Source organism: Acinonyx jubatus, chromosome A1 (assembly GCF_027475565.1).
Source record: "Acinonyx jubatus isolate Ajub_Pintada_27869175 chromosome A1, VMU_Ajub_asm_v1.0, whole genome shotgun sequence".
NCBI classification, from domain to species: Eukaryota; Metazoa; Chordata; class Mammalia; order Carnivora; family Felidae; genus Acinonyx; species Acinonyx jubatus.
The window spans coordinates 9,374,707-9,388,050 of record NC_069380.1 but is presented as its reverse complement, the minus strand read 5'-3'; the positions used below and the strand labels follow the sequence as shown (position 1 = coordinate 9,388,050).

General features: G+C 39.4%; 1 protein-coding gene and 1 non-coding gene across 6 annotated transcripts in view; one reads left to right on the top strand and one right to left on the bottom strand.

The window, feature by feature from the left end:
- The window catches only part of KATNAL1 (katanin catalytic subunit A1 like 1), an 82,416-nt gene that overhangs the window by 54,144 nt on the left and 14,928 nt on the right, over positions 1-13,344 (top strand). For all 5 annotated transcript variants that reach the window (XM_027064626.2, XM_027064627.2, XM_027064628.2 and 2 more), the window contains 5 exons: positions 615-742; positions 1,137-1,242; positions 7,166-7,324; positions 8,051-8,177; positions 11,082-11,216. In XM_027064626.2, the coding sequence (XP_026920427.2) occupies positions 615-742; positions 1,137-1,242; positions 7,166-7,324; positions 8,051-8,177; positions 11,082-11,216 (655 nt within the window). The remainder of the gene's footprint in view (positions 1-614; positions 743-1,136; positions 1,243-7,165; positions 7,325-8,050; positions 8,178-11,081; positions 11,217-13,344) is intronic.
- Positions 6,486-6,570, bottom strand: TRNAR-UCG (transfer RNA arginine (anticodon UCG)). Its single transcript has one exon. It is a non-coding gene; the product is annotated as a tRNA-Arg (tRNA).

The window sequence follows — 13,344 nt, the reverse complement described above, 5'->3', positions numbered from 1 at the left end:
TATATGTGAGATTTATTGGCAGGTAGTAGGTTCTCAGTGAATTAAGGTTGTTTTGTTCTCTGCATTAATAGTCTGTGTATTCTCTGGTGGTGGTGGAAATTCCCTGCATCCACAAATTCAGAAATATCTAGCAAGGGTCATTTTAGTCTTACTTGCAACTGTCCGTCCACGGACGTAAATTTGAAGGAGTGGATAATAAAGTTGGCCAATTCATCTGTTTCTGAGGAAATGAACAAGGAAGGGTGGCATTTGGGTAATCAGAAAACACTATCTTAAAATAACAAAAAAATTATTTAAAATGATTACATTATAATATTTTGAAACTCAGTGATGTTAATTAAAATTATCTTGTTTTTTTGTGTTTTTAAAAAATGTTTATTTATTTTGAGAGAAAGAGTGCATGTGTCAGGAGGGGGCAGAGAGAAAGAGAGAGGGAATCGCAAGCGGGCTCTGAGTTGTCGGCACGGAGCCCAATGCGGGGCTCGATCCCACAAACCGTGAGATCATGACCTGAGCCAAAATCTAGAGTTGGACGTTCAACCAGCTGAGCCACCCAGCCGCCCCTAAAATGATCTTTTGTTATTGAACAGTACTGTTTTTATATCTGTCTCCAGGGAAGGAAGAATATGCAAGACGGTGCGAGCGATGGTGAAATTCCCAAATTTGATGGTGCAGGCTATGATAAGGATCTGGTAGAAACTCTTGAGAGAGACATCGTATCCAGGAATCCTAGCATTCATTGGTTAGTCTTTAAGTTCTTAAATTAAAGTAGCAGAGAAAACACGTTACTGGGTGGCCTGGTGTGAGTCTTTTCTTATTATCCATTAATCTTCCTGACTGTGACTTCATGCCTAATATATGAGTGTGTAGGGTTGACAGGACAATTCTTTCAAAATATAACCAAGACATTTTACATGTTAATTTGATGTTGCCATAACTGATGAAGGTTGTTAATTGAATGACGTGTCCTAATTAATAACTGCCATATGTTTTCACTGATCATTTTATGCAGTATTAATGAAATCATGTTCTTAATGTAATAATAACTTCATAAATAAAAAGTTTAAAAGAATTAGTATTGCCCATAAGTCAGAGGTGTCCTTGAATAAACACGAAACTTTGCTGTCGTTGCAAAGGGATGACATAGCAGATTTGGAAGAAGCTAAGAAGTTGCTCAGGGAAGCTGTTGTTCTGCCAATGTGGATGCCTGACTTTTTCAAAGGGATTAGAAGGCCGTGGAAGGTGAGCATGTATTAAAATAAAATAGGTATAAAAGTGTGGCTTACGTGATCATGAAAGACACCATTGTGGTTTCTTTATGTGTTTGTTAGCACAGTGAGTAAAAGCTGGAGGAGGTTTGTGTACCCCCCAAATACCTGGATTTGAATTTGTAGTTGAGGTGTGTTGCCTCTGCATGGCAAGAGAGGGACAGAGCGTTGAAATTACCGTCTTCAGTTAAGTCACGCCCCTCCGGTTTGCCAAGCTAGGGATTAGCTTTAAGAATTTTCTAGATGTCTATTTCTGTAGATAAAAAAATTAAGAAGCAAATTAAAGAGTCTATTTATTTATTTATTTATTTATTTATTTATTTATTTGGTTATCTGTACACCTCACCTGGGGCTCAGACTCAACGACCTCAAGGTCAGGAGTTGCATGCTCTCCCAACAGAGCCAGCCAGGTGCCCCTAAACAGCAGGGAATCTCATAGAATAAGTGTTTGATCAAATAAATGCCTTTCTAAAAGTTGACGTATTTCTCACTGTTAATTATTTTGGTCACTTCAGTTAAGCGTGGTATAATTCTAAGACATGCCCTCTACTTTATTATTTTAAAAAAAAATTTTTTTTTCAACGTTTATTTATTTTTGGGACAGAGAGAGACAGAGCATGAACGGGGGAGGGGCAGAGAGAGAGGGAGACACAGAATCGGAAACAGGCTCCGGGCTCCGAGCCATCAGCCCAGAGCCTGACGCGGGGCTCGAACTCATGGACGGCGAGATCGTGACCTGGCTGAAGTCGGACGCTTAACCGACTGCGCCACCCAGGCGCCCCATGCCCTCTACTTTAGATTAAAAAGTCTGCCCGGGGCTAGTTCCCAAGTCCGTTGCTTTTATTTTGACATCTTAAAAAAGAACCTTCTGACAATGGCTGCCTGGAACTTTGTTTGGTCTTAGTCACAGGCAAATCTGACTGGTAGAGTGAAATAAAACCATGATCTTCCTTTGCCCTTCTGAATCACGTAGGAAGGTCTGTTTCTCTTCTCAATATCTCTTTCTCTTTGGACATGCCTTACAGTAAAGAAGAGGAGAAATTGTGTATTTACACAAATAGCTTGGAATACCCATAGCATTTTGATTGTCTTCTACAATTTAAAAACTTTTGTGGACTGTTACAAATCTACCAAATTTTGGTAACATATTACTGTATATTCCCTTTTTATTGTAACTGTTAAAACGATATTTAAAAGAGAGAAAAGTAGGTATTTAAAAGTAGGTATTTAAAGGAGGTTTAAGGGGTGCCTGGGTGGCTCAGTCGGTTAAGTGGCCGACTTCAGCTCAGGTCATGATCTCCCGGTCCGTGAGTTCGAGCCCTGCGTCGGGCTCTGTGCTGACCGCTCGGAGCCTGGAGCCTGTTTCAGATTCTGTGTCTCCCTCTCTCTCTGCCCCTCCCCTGCTCATGCTCTGTCTCTCTCTGTCTCAAAAATAAATAAAAAAACGTTAAAAAAAAAAAAAGAGCTTTAAGACAGCAGGAATAGTAGGCATAAACCCACCTATCACGATGAGCCCTGTAAATCTTTTTTTTATAAAGTTTACTTATTTATTTTGAGAGAAAGAGAGCAAGCAGGGGGGGAGGGGCAGAGAGGGAGGGAGAGAGAATCCCAAGTGGACTCAGTGCTGTCAGGGTGGAGCCCGACGAAGGGCTTGAACTCAAAAACTGTGGGATCATGACCCGAGCCGAAATCAAGAGTTGGAGGCTTAACCGACTGAGTCACCCGGGCGCCCCAAGCTCTGTAAGTCTTTAGCAGGAGGGTGATTTGCAAACGTAGAAAGATCACCTTGACCAGAAGTATGGAGGATGGACTGGAGATGGGCACTGATGGACATAGATGAGGAATCTGATTAAGAAGATGTTGCACCAGTCGAGCTGAGCAGTGAGGACCTGAACAAAGGCATTTGTTATTTGGCCAGTGAAAAATGGGTGGATTTATGAGATATATAAAAGATATGACTAATAGTTTTAGGGATGAGGAAGAGGGACCAGTTGTATGACCCCCAAATTCCAGGCTTAATTGAAGGAGTGTGCAGTTACTTGGGACACCAGCTACTTTGGGCCAAATCTCATAGGTTGAAGGCACTTTTCCGTGGGACTGTCCTCACTTCAGATGCCAGCTGCCTACTTGGGCGTCCCCAGGTCTCCTTCACTTCTGGCCAGCTGGCTATAAATTTGGGGGTTCTTACTATCCCCTTAGATTTGGCAATTCTCTAGAATGACTCACAGACCTTAGGAAAGCATTGTACTTACAATCACAATTTTTATCATAGCAAATGGAGGCAAATCGGGACTAGCCAAGGGAAGAAGCACATAGGGGCAAGATCAGGAGGATGCCGGAAGCGAAGCTGCTGTTGTTTTTTTGTCCATAGAGTCAGGTTGCTTTGCCCTCCTAGCACATGGGTGTGTGACAACACATAGAGTCCTGCCAGCAAGGAAGCTCCCTCAAGCCTCACTGTGGAGGGTTTTTATTGGGGTTTCATTACATAGCTGGGATTGATTGAATCACTGCCCACGTGTCTCAGTCTCCAGTCTCCTTTCTCTAGAGGTCTAGTTGACATCACTCAACCCAAAGTTGGCTCAAAGTCCTAACGCTCTGATCCTATGGTTGGTTTTTCTGGCAAGGCCAGCTACCATCTGAATTATCTCATTAGCATAAACTATATAGGGGCCTACCATGAGTCACCACATTAACATAAAATTTCAGGATTCAAATGAAACAACAAAGACACTCCTGTCACTTTGGAAATTCCGAGGATTTGTGGTCTCCACCTCCCGGGAACTGGGGGGAAAAACAGCCCAATCCTTTATTATACAGCATGCACACTATAAACTAACACTGGAAATTGAGAAGAGGCGCAGGTTTAAATAGAAACAAAATATGTTTAGGTAAATACTCAGCAAGTAATTGGAAACAGAGGTGTGGAGCTTAGGACAGAGTTTGGATTTAAATTAAAATAGTGAGAATATACATGTGGATGAGATGATTCAAGGAGGTCTATAAAGGGAAAAGAGCAAAAGGCTTGGAATCGCTTTGATAATGTAAAGGGCAGAGGAAAAGGAGACCCGAAAGGCACTGAAGAGAGTCCCAAGTAGGAGGAGTCTCAGGGAAGGAAGAGGGTCATAGAATTAACCCAGGGAGAAAGCGTTTCAGGAAGAAGGGAATGAACGTTAGGTATCAGCACCCTCAGTGGACAGAGAGAAGGAGAAACGACAGAAGTTGAAAAATGACCCTGGCATTAGTAAATTGGGCAGTTTTAGTGAATTAGTGGAGGCAGAAGGCGGATTGTAGCTCATAAAGAAAAAATAGTAAACACATACCATTTCTTTAAGAAGGTTGGCTGAGAAGGTAAGGCGAGGTGAATAGTAGCTAGAGGATATGTAGGGTCGAGTGAAGGATTTTTTGTTAACAGGACAGATTTAAGTCTGTTTATATACTGAGGGAAGGAGCCGATAGAGAAGGAGATACAGGAAACCGAGGAGATAATTGAAAGAGGAGCTGACGTTTATAAATACTGTACTGTGTGAATCTATCTATGTACAGATGCTAATTTTGGAAATTAGCTCCTGTTGGAGGTGGCCCCATTGAAGGACATTACAGGAACTGAGAAGGGCATTCCAAGGGGACATTAGAAAAAGAAATAATGAATTTGGCTATAGCTGTGCTGTATTAGTTGTTTTTACAGTTTCCAAAATACCAATCTCATACACCGTTAAAGGCTCCTTGCAAAGCAAAATACTTTTTATAAAAGTAGTGTTTTAAATCCTAGTGACCTCTGCTCTTTCTGGGTGTCTGAATTCTATAGCTGTGTTAACCTGAAAAATAAAACTCAGTTACTTTATCAGCAAAAACTGGGTTTATTTAGGAATAGCAGAGAATTGCAATTTAGGATAAGCAAGCTATGGCAGAACCATAGGCAAGACTGGAGAACAAAGGAGAGGAACACTCTTTTATAGAGGAAAGGGGAAATTGGGAGGCCTGTTGCAAAGAAAAAGTGTATTGGAGGGGCTCCTGGGTGGCTCAGTCAGCTAAGCATCTGACTGTCGGACTCTTGATTTAGAGTACTGAGTTGGCCTCTGCACTGACAGCAGGAAGCCTGCTTGGGATTCTCCCTCGCTCTCTCTCTCTCTCTCTCTGTCCCTGCACCCCCTCCACACTGCTGCTTCTCTCTCTGTCGAAATAAATAAACATTAAAAAAAAAAAAAAAAAAAGGAAAAGTCTATTGGAGCAAAGTGTAAGGTTAAAGTATAGTGGTTTTTCATTGGCTGGGTTATGACACTCTTTCATTGGCTGGACTGTTGCCAGGGGAGTAGAAAAACCTTTCTTCCTCCTGCTGGGGTGGTAAAGTAGCTAAGGTAGCATAGACTTGCAAGACCGATCTCTTCCCGTTGGGTCTGCAATCGACTAGGGGTTGTAGGGTGTGAGAACTCCCCCTTCTGGCCTCCAGGCTCTATTTCAAAAGAGTTTTCCTTTTCTTAATTTTTACACTAGAAAAGGGTTTGGACAGTTTCTAAATTTCTGAAACTTTTATGTGCACATAGTTTTCAAAATGTAAATCCCCAGAAGCTTATTAAGCCAAATAAATGGGAAAGAATTATTAAGATCATCCACTATTATACAAAAGAAATGTAGCGTCACCTGTATATCTGCACTCCCATTAAAAGTGTCAGAAGAAAATAGGAAGTATCTGAAAATCCAGTAGTCTTCAACACTAAAGGATTGGTGTTCTTGAATAATTTTTACTCCTTATTGATTTATTTTTACAGAATAGTTTTGTTTTCAAAGGTATTAAGTAACTAAAATGTAGTTTTGAGTCTGTTATATTTAGTGGCTCTTTCATCGGTAACACTATCGTATGTAAACTATTGTCTGGCACATTAAGCTGACGAAATGCTAGCTAAATTGGTTATGCTTGAATTGCCCCTAGATTTCAGTTACCTTACTAACTGATAAGTGGATCTAGTTTTGATTAAAAACTGTGTATTATGTATTGTGGAAGATTGGTTTTGTCCCTTAGGAGGGCAAGGAATATGTAATTCTACTAGATGTGGTAGAAAAGGTTTTATTTTATGTTTATTTATTATTATTTTTTTTAATTATTTTTTTTAAATGTTTATTTATTTTTGAGACAGAGACAGAGCATGAGTGGGGGAGGGTCAGAGAGAGAGGGAGACACAGAATCTGAAACAAGCTCCAGGCTCTGAGCTGTCAGCACAGAGCCTGACGTGGGGCTTGAACCCACGAACCGTGAGATCATGACCTGAGCCGAAGTCAGAAGCTCAACCGACTGAGCCACCCAGGCGCCCCTTATTTAATGTTTAAATAGAGCAGTCATTCTTAAGCAGTGCTCAAGACTATACATACGTATCTTCTTCCAGGTTTAAGAAAATTGGGTCGGTTCTTTTTTTTTTTTTTTTAATTTATTTGTTTATTTTGAGAGCGAGAGTATGAGTGGGGGAGGACCAGAGAGAGACTAAGAGAGACAGAAACCCAAGCAGACTCCACACTGACAGCACAGAGCCCAGAGTGTGGCTCAAACTCATGAACCGTGAGATCATGACCTGAGCCGAAACCAAGAGTTGGACGCTTAACCAACTGAGCCACCCAGGTGCCCCTGGGTAGGTTCTTTCGAAATGTTATCAGAAGATTTCTTCTTGTCTGGGCCTTTTGTTGTAACACCCATTTCTGACTACCTCTGATTTGAGACATTTTATGAAATCAGTCTTCATTTTTTTTTACTCTGTAAAATGATACTCATATCAAATGCACCATGATTTCACTGTGATAATTGGGTTTACCTTTTGATGGGAATTTTTATGTATGTCAATAGCTGATGATACTTTATAAGAATGTAATTTAATCTGATAAAACATTTAATACATCTTTTGAAATTTCAGGGCGTATTGATGGTTGGACCCCCCGGCACTGGGAAGACTATGCTAGCTAAAGCTGTTGCCACCGAATGTGGCACAACATTCTTCAATGTTTCCTCTTCTACATTGACATCTAAATATAGAGGTGAATCTGAGAAGTTAGTCCGTCTCTTGTTTGAAATGGTGAGTGATGATCTATATATTCAGATTTCAAAGTACTGTTTGTGTAGGCCAATGATATCCCTATAAATCTAGATCCATTCACCTGGGGATCTGTTTTTAAAAGGGCAAATGGACTTATAGTTGAACAGTTCTTGACCCATGAGGAAGATATGGGGTAGTGGGTTTTGTGGAGTAGTTGATGTGTGTTTTCCTCTCTGACATAAGAGAAGGCCCTTCAGCATCCTTTCCAGTGAGGGTTGAAGACACTTTGGAATTGTGTATGTTTGATATTTCTGTATTTCTAACGAGCTGGCTGAGCAGAGTATTTTGTAATGTATATTTTAAAAATCAAATTGATCTATCATTGACGTTTGTTCCTTTTTCATAAGGGATTTGCGGTAGTTATTTAAGAAAGTATGTATGTTTGAGGATGGTGATTGGTAATTTGTCTTTAAAAAGATTTGTATTTTGGAAATTTTCAAATACAGAAAGTATAAATAATAGTATTATGAATCCCCATGTATGTCAGCTACCTTCACCAACCAAAAAGCTTTTATTTTTAGAAATTTCCTTTATGTGATATAAATGATTTAATCCCTGTTGGTAACCACATGGTGACATTAAAGCAGTGCAAAATTTCTGCTCTTTTTGTTTTTACCATTTCCTTAGGAGGAGGAAATGGCATTAAAAAAATCAGATTATTTTATGAGCTCATTAAATGGTTTCTTTAAAATATTTTTCACAAAGGCTAGATTTTATGCACCCACCACAATCTTCATTGATGAGATAGATTCCATCTGCAGTCGAAGAGGAACCTCTGATGAACACGAGGCAAGTCGCAGAGTCAAGTCTGAACTACTCATTCAGATGGATGGTAATTGATATTTAATTACTGTCACCCAACCATTATATTTCCTTTCTGAATTTTGTGGAGATTCATATTGTGGCAATTGTCAGGGAAGGGACTAGAAGGCAGCCCGAATTTATTTGTGATCATTTGTTCATCCCCCCATTTGTTCGTGCACTCAGGAAAAGCACTTCTTGCATACCTGTCATGAATCACGTACCATTTCAGGTTCTGAAGTTACAAAGCAAAGGAACGTCATGGTCTGCAAGGACTTAACTATTAAGAGCAGAGGTTCCGGAGATGTGGTCCGGGGCCCCAGGACCCCTTTAAGACCCTTTGAAAAGGTCTGCAAAGGCTAAACTATTTTCATGATAATATCAAGACGTTATTTGCTCTTTCTGATTCTCATTCTCTCTCCGAGAATACAGTGTAGTTTTTCAGAGACTACAAGACATTTCGGATGTCATAATAGGTGGAAAGCAGAAGCAGATATGAGAGTCCAGCTGTTCTCTGTTGAGTCAGACATTAAAGAGATTTACAAAAATGTAAGAAAATGCCACTCTTCTTACTGGTTTCTTTTTGGTTTTGAAAATCATAGTTATTTTTCATAAAATGGTATTTACATTAACAAATAATAGATTCATTATTATATTAAAATGAATTAATATTTTTAAAAATTCTCCATTTTAATTTCTCATGCTAAATATTGATAGTTATATTCCACACAGACAAAAGCTCTTTGGAGCTCAATAATTTTTAAGAGTGTAAAAGGAGCCTGAGGGGCGCCTGGGTGACGCAGTTGGTTAAATGTCTGACTCTCGATTTCAGCTCAGGTCGTGATCTCACGGTTCATGGGTTCGAGCCCTGCGTCGGGCAGGCTCTGTGCTGACAGCTCGGAGCCTGCTTGGGATTCTCTCTCTCTCTCTCTCTCTCTCTGTCTCAAAATAAATAAATAAACTTAAAAAAAATAAAAGGAGCATGAAACCAGATAGTAGAACCACTGGTCTAGTTGGGAAGCAGGCAACTTAACAATACATTATAAGTTGTGTGGTAGAACTGACCTCTGGGTGTAGTGAAAACACAGTAGGAAAGGTGCCACCCAGACTAAGGGAATCATGGAAGGGAATAGCTGAGTTGGGCTTTGAAGCTTTGGCAGAAGTTTCTCTGCCAAAGGAATGTCATTGAAGGAAGAGAGTGATGGGCCAGAGCCTTCTTTTAGAGGTTTATTATTCTGGTAGTTGTGTGGTATATGTAAAATGCGTTAATATCCAGAATGTGCTGTTTCAAAACAAATAAGGTTATACACCAGCTATAGATACTTACTGAATACTTGTAGTGTGTGTTCTATATGGTGCCAGGCACTGTAAGATACATAAAACAATGTAGTACAAGTCCTCCCCTCAAAACGTTTATCATTTTAATTTCTGCTGAAGTATGAAAGAAAAGAGTGAGTATGTTATATTTTTGGGGAGGGATCTAGAGGAAACCTATTAGATGTTTTAAAAATATCACTGAATATAAATTTAGCTGAATTTCATCGAGGGGTATTTGTGACTACAGTTCTGTTGCTTATTAGTTGGATAGCTTGATTACTTTTTCTTTCTTTTTTTTCTTTTCTTTGAGAGAGAGAGAGAGAAGGAGAGAGTGAGAGAAAGAGAGAGAAAGAGAGAAAGGGCACAAGTGAGTGAAGGGCAGAGAGAAAATCCCAGGAGGGGCAGATAGAAAGATAGAGGGAGAAGAAGAGAGAGAAAAGCAGGGCTACCCAAGCAGGTCTTGAGCTCACCCAGTGTGGGGCTCGAACTCCCAAACTATGAGATCATAACCTGAGTCAAAGTCAGATACTTAACAACTAAGCCACACAGGCAGCCTGGAGAGCTTGATTCTTTGTGGCAATGGTTGAATCAGGAGTTTAGTAATAATTTATTAAGAAAATACCGTATTGAACTGGGTTGCTTTAAATTCACTACTTTGTGGGGCGCCTGGGTGGCTCATTCGGTTAAATGTCTGACTTCGGCTCAGGTCACGATCTCATGGTTCGTGGGTTGGAGCCCTGCATTGGACTTTGTGCTGACAGCTCAGAGCCGGGAGCCTGCTTCAGATTCTGTGTCTCCCTCTCCCTCTGCCCCTCCCCACTCACGTCTCTCTCTCTCTCTCTCTCTCTCAAAAAGAAATAAACATTAAAAAAAATTAAAAAAAAATAAATTCTCTACTTTGTTATGCCAGGCTACAACTAGAAACTCTTATCAATAAACTTTGTGGAGTTTTTGATGTTTTTTTTTTTTCACTGAACATTTTCCAGAGTTGCCATTGTGTAATCTGAAGCTTCTTATTCTAAAATTTTAATTCTGAAAAAGTAGACTCAATGTGCATATATTTTGTTTGGTATGAAAAGAAATGCTATTTTCAGTAGTGACTGATTATTAGGTTTATTCTCAAATTTTTTGTTGATTTTTAACAAGTCACTTAGAAGTTTGAAGGATAAAATTGTTGCAGTATATAACCTGCAACAAATGTTATGATTGCATGCTAGTACATTAGTAGATGTGAACCTTTTTATTCTTGAGAAAATAAATTAGACTGACAACTAAAATAAAATTTTTTTTGAGGAACTTCATGATTTAAAAAAATAAGGAAGAAAACAGCATAATCTCCCATGCCTTTTCTTTTCAGAGCAAATTAAATCTATATTCATTTTCTTACAGAAAAAAAATATTTTTCTTATTGGATTACATGATGTAAATCGTTACCTCCTTGTTTTGTAGTTATCTGTTGATGTGTCTGGTTCTGCCACCATACAGAGGTCAGAAGGACTGCATTATTTTCGTCATTGAGCCTATGACGAAGCCTGTGGCTGATGCTTAGAGATGTGAGTTGAATGAAAGAATAAGGAACAGTAAGAAAAACTCCTTCTTTTGCCCTTACCATTTATAGGAGTTGGAGGAGCTTTAGAGAATGATGATCCCTCCAAAATGGTTATGGTATTGGCTGCTACTAATTTCCCATGGGACATTGATGAAGCTTTGAGAAGGAGATTAGAAAAAAGGATATATATACCTCTCCCAACAGGTATGATGCCTTCCTTTTACTATATATATATTTTTATTTTACTTCCTGTTACCTTTTTCCATTTACGCAAGAATTTAGTCCATTGACATTCTACTTAAAGGTTGTAGTATCACAAAACCAATTGGTCTTAAGTGGAAAGAGAGGCCACAGTAGTTCTCTGTTGAGCTCCTTACATTTCAGAGCAGTATTCGTGTTAATAAATTTGATAGGATATCTAAATTTTTACTTTTTTTTTTGAATATTAATTTTTGCGAGAGAGAGTTTGCACGCACATGCAAGGGGGGGCAGAGGGGGAGAGATAGAGGGGGACAGAGGATCTGAAGTGGACTCCGAGCTGATAATAGAGAGCCCAGTGTGGGGCTCAAACTCACTAACTGTGAGATCAGGACCTGAGCCGGAGTTGGACGCTTAACCAGCTGAGCCACCCAGGCACCCCTGAATTTTTACTTTTACAGTCCTCATTAAATCTTAAGTGATTAAAAATAAAGTTCTCTTGGGATTTGCTTCAAAATATGCTGCTCCGAAAAATATAATTTCATCCTATTGAAGACTGTTGAAATTTTCATAAGTGAATTTTTTTCTTTTTATATTGAAATAAAATTTACATAAAATTGAGATAAAATTTAAATCTTAAGTGTGTATTCTGGTGAGTTTTGACAAACGAATATTCCCGTTTAATCGGTACCCTACTGAAGATGTAGGATATTTCTGCACCCAGGAAGTTTCTATGTGCCCCCTACCAGTTAATTCAAACCCTTAATTGGCGTTACCTTTCCTGGTTTTTGTCACCATGGATGAATTTTACCTATTATTAAACTTCACATGAATGGAATCCTAATATGTATGTACTCTTGTGTGTCTGTTACTTTCAGGCACCATAATGTTTTGAGATTCATCCACATGGTTACGTGTATTGGTATATTCCTGATATGATTATGCCACAATTTATGTATTCCTTTTTTGGTTGAACATTTGACTTATGTCTAGTTTAGAGCTATTAGGAACGAAGGTGTAAATAATTCTTGTGCAAATCTTTTTGGGGATGAGTGTTTTGGATTCTGTTGGGTACTATAGCTAAGAATAGAACAGGTGGGTCCTAGGGTAGATATGTATATGTTTAACTTTATAATACTCAAACTTTTCCCAAGTGGTTGTACCATTTTACTCTTTCACCATCAACCAACGAGAATTCCAGTATTTCCACATCCTTGCCAACATTTGGTATGGTCAGTATTTTAATTTTAGTCCTCCTAACAAGTCTGAAATACTCGAATTATGGTTTTAATTTGTGTTTCTCTAATGACTCATAATGTGGAGTGCCTTTTCATGGGCCTGTTGGTCATTGGTATATCTTTTGTGCAGTGTCTTTTCAAGTCCTTTGCTCAGTTTTTAATTGGTTTATTTGTTGTTCTATTAATGCTGTGTAGTTCTTTATCAGATATATACATCATGAACATTTTCTTCCAGTGTGGTTTGCCTTTCAATTTTCTTTATGGTGTCTATTGATAAGGAAAGTTTTAATTAGTTATTTAAGTTTATTTATTTTGAGAGAGAGAGAGAGAGGAGAGAGAGAGCACGATCAGGGGAGGGGCAGAGACAGGGAGAGAGAGAGAATCCCAAGCAGGCTCTGCACCATTAGCTCTGAGCCCAGTGCGGGGCTCAAACTCACAAACTGTGAGATCATGACCTGAGCAGAAACCAAGAGTCAGATGCTTAACTGACTGAGCCACCCAGGCATCCCTATTTGTTTATTTTGAGAGAGAGAGAGAGAATGAGCAGGGCAGGGGCAGAGAGAGAGAAAGGGAGAGAGAGGATCCCAAGCAGTCTCTGCACTATCAGCGCAGAGCCCAATGCGGAGCTTGAACCCATGAACCGTGAGATCATGACCTGAGCTAAAACAAAGAGCTGGGCACTTCATTGAATGAGCCACCCAGGTACCCCGGAAAAGCTTTAATTTTGATGGTCTTCTTGTTAAGCTTTTCCTTTACAGATAGCACTTTTTGTGTCTTAAGAAATCTTTGTTTACTCCAAGGGGCAAAGGTTTTCTCCTGTTTTTCTTTTAGAAACTATAGTTAAATCTGTGGTCCATCTTGAAGTAATTTCGTGTGTATAGTATCGCTTAGAGGTT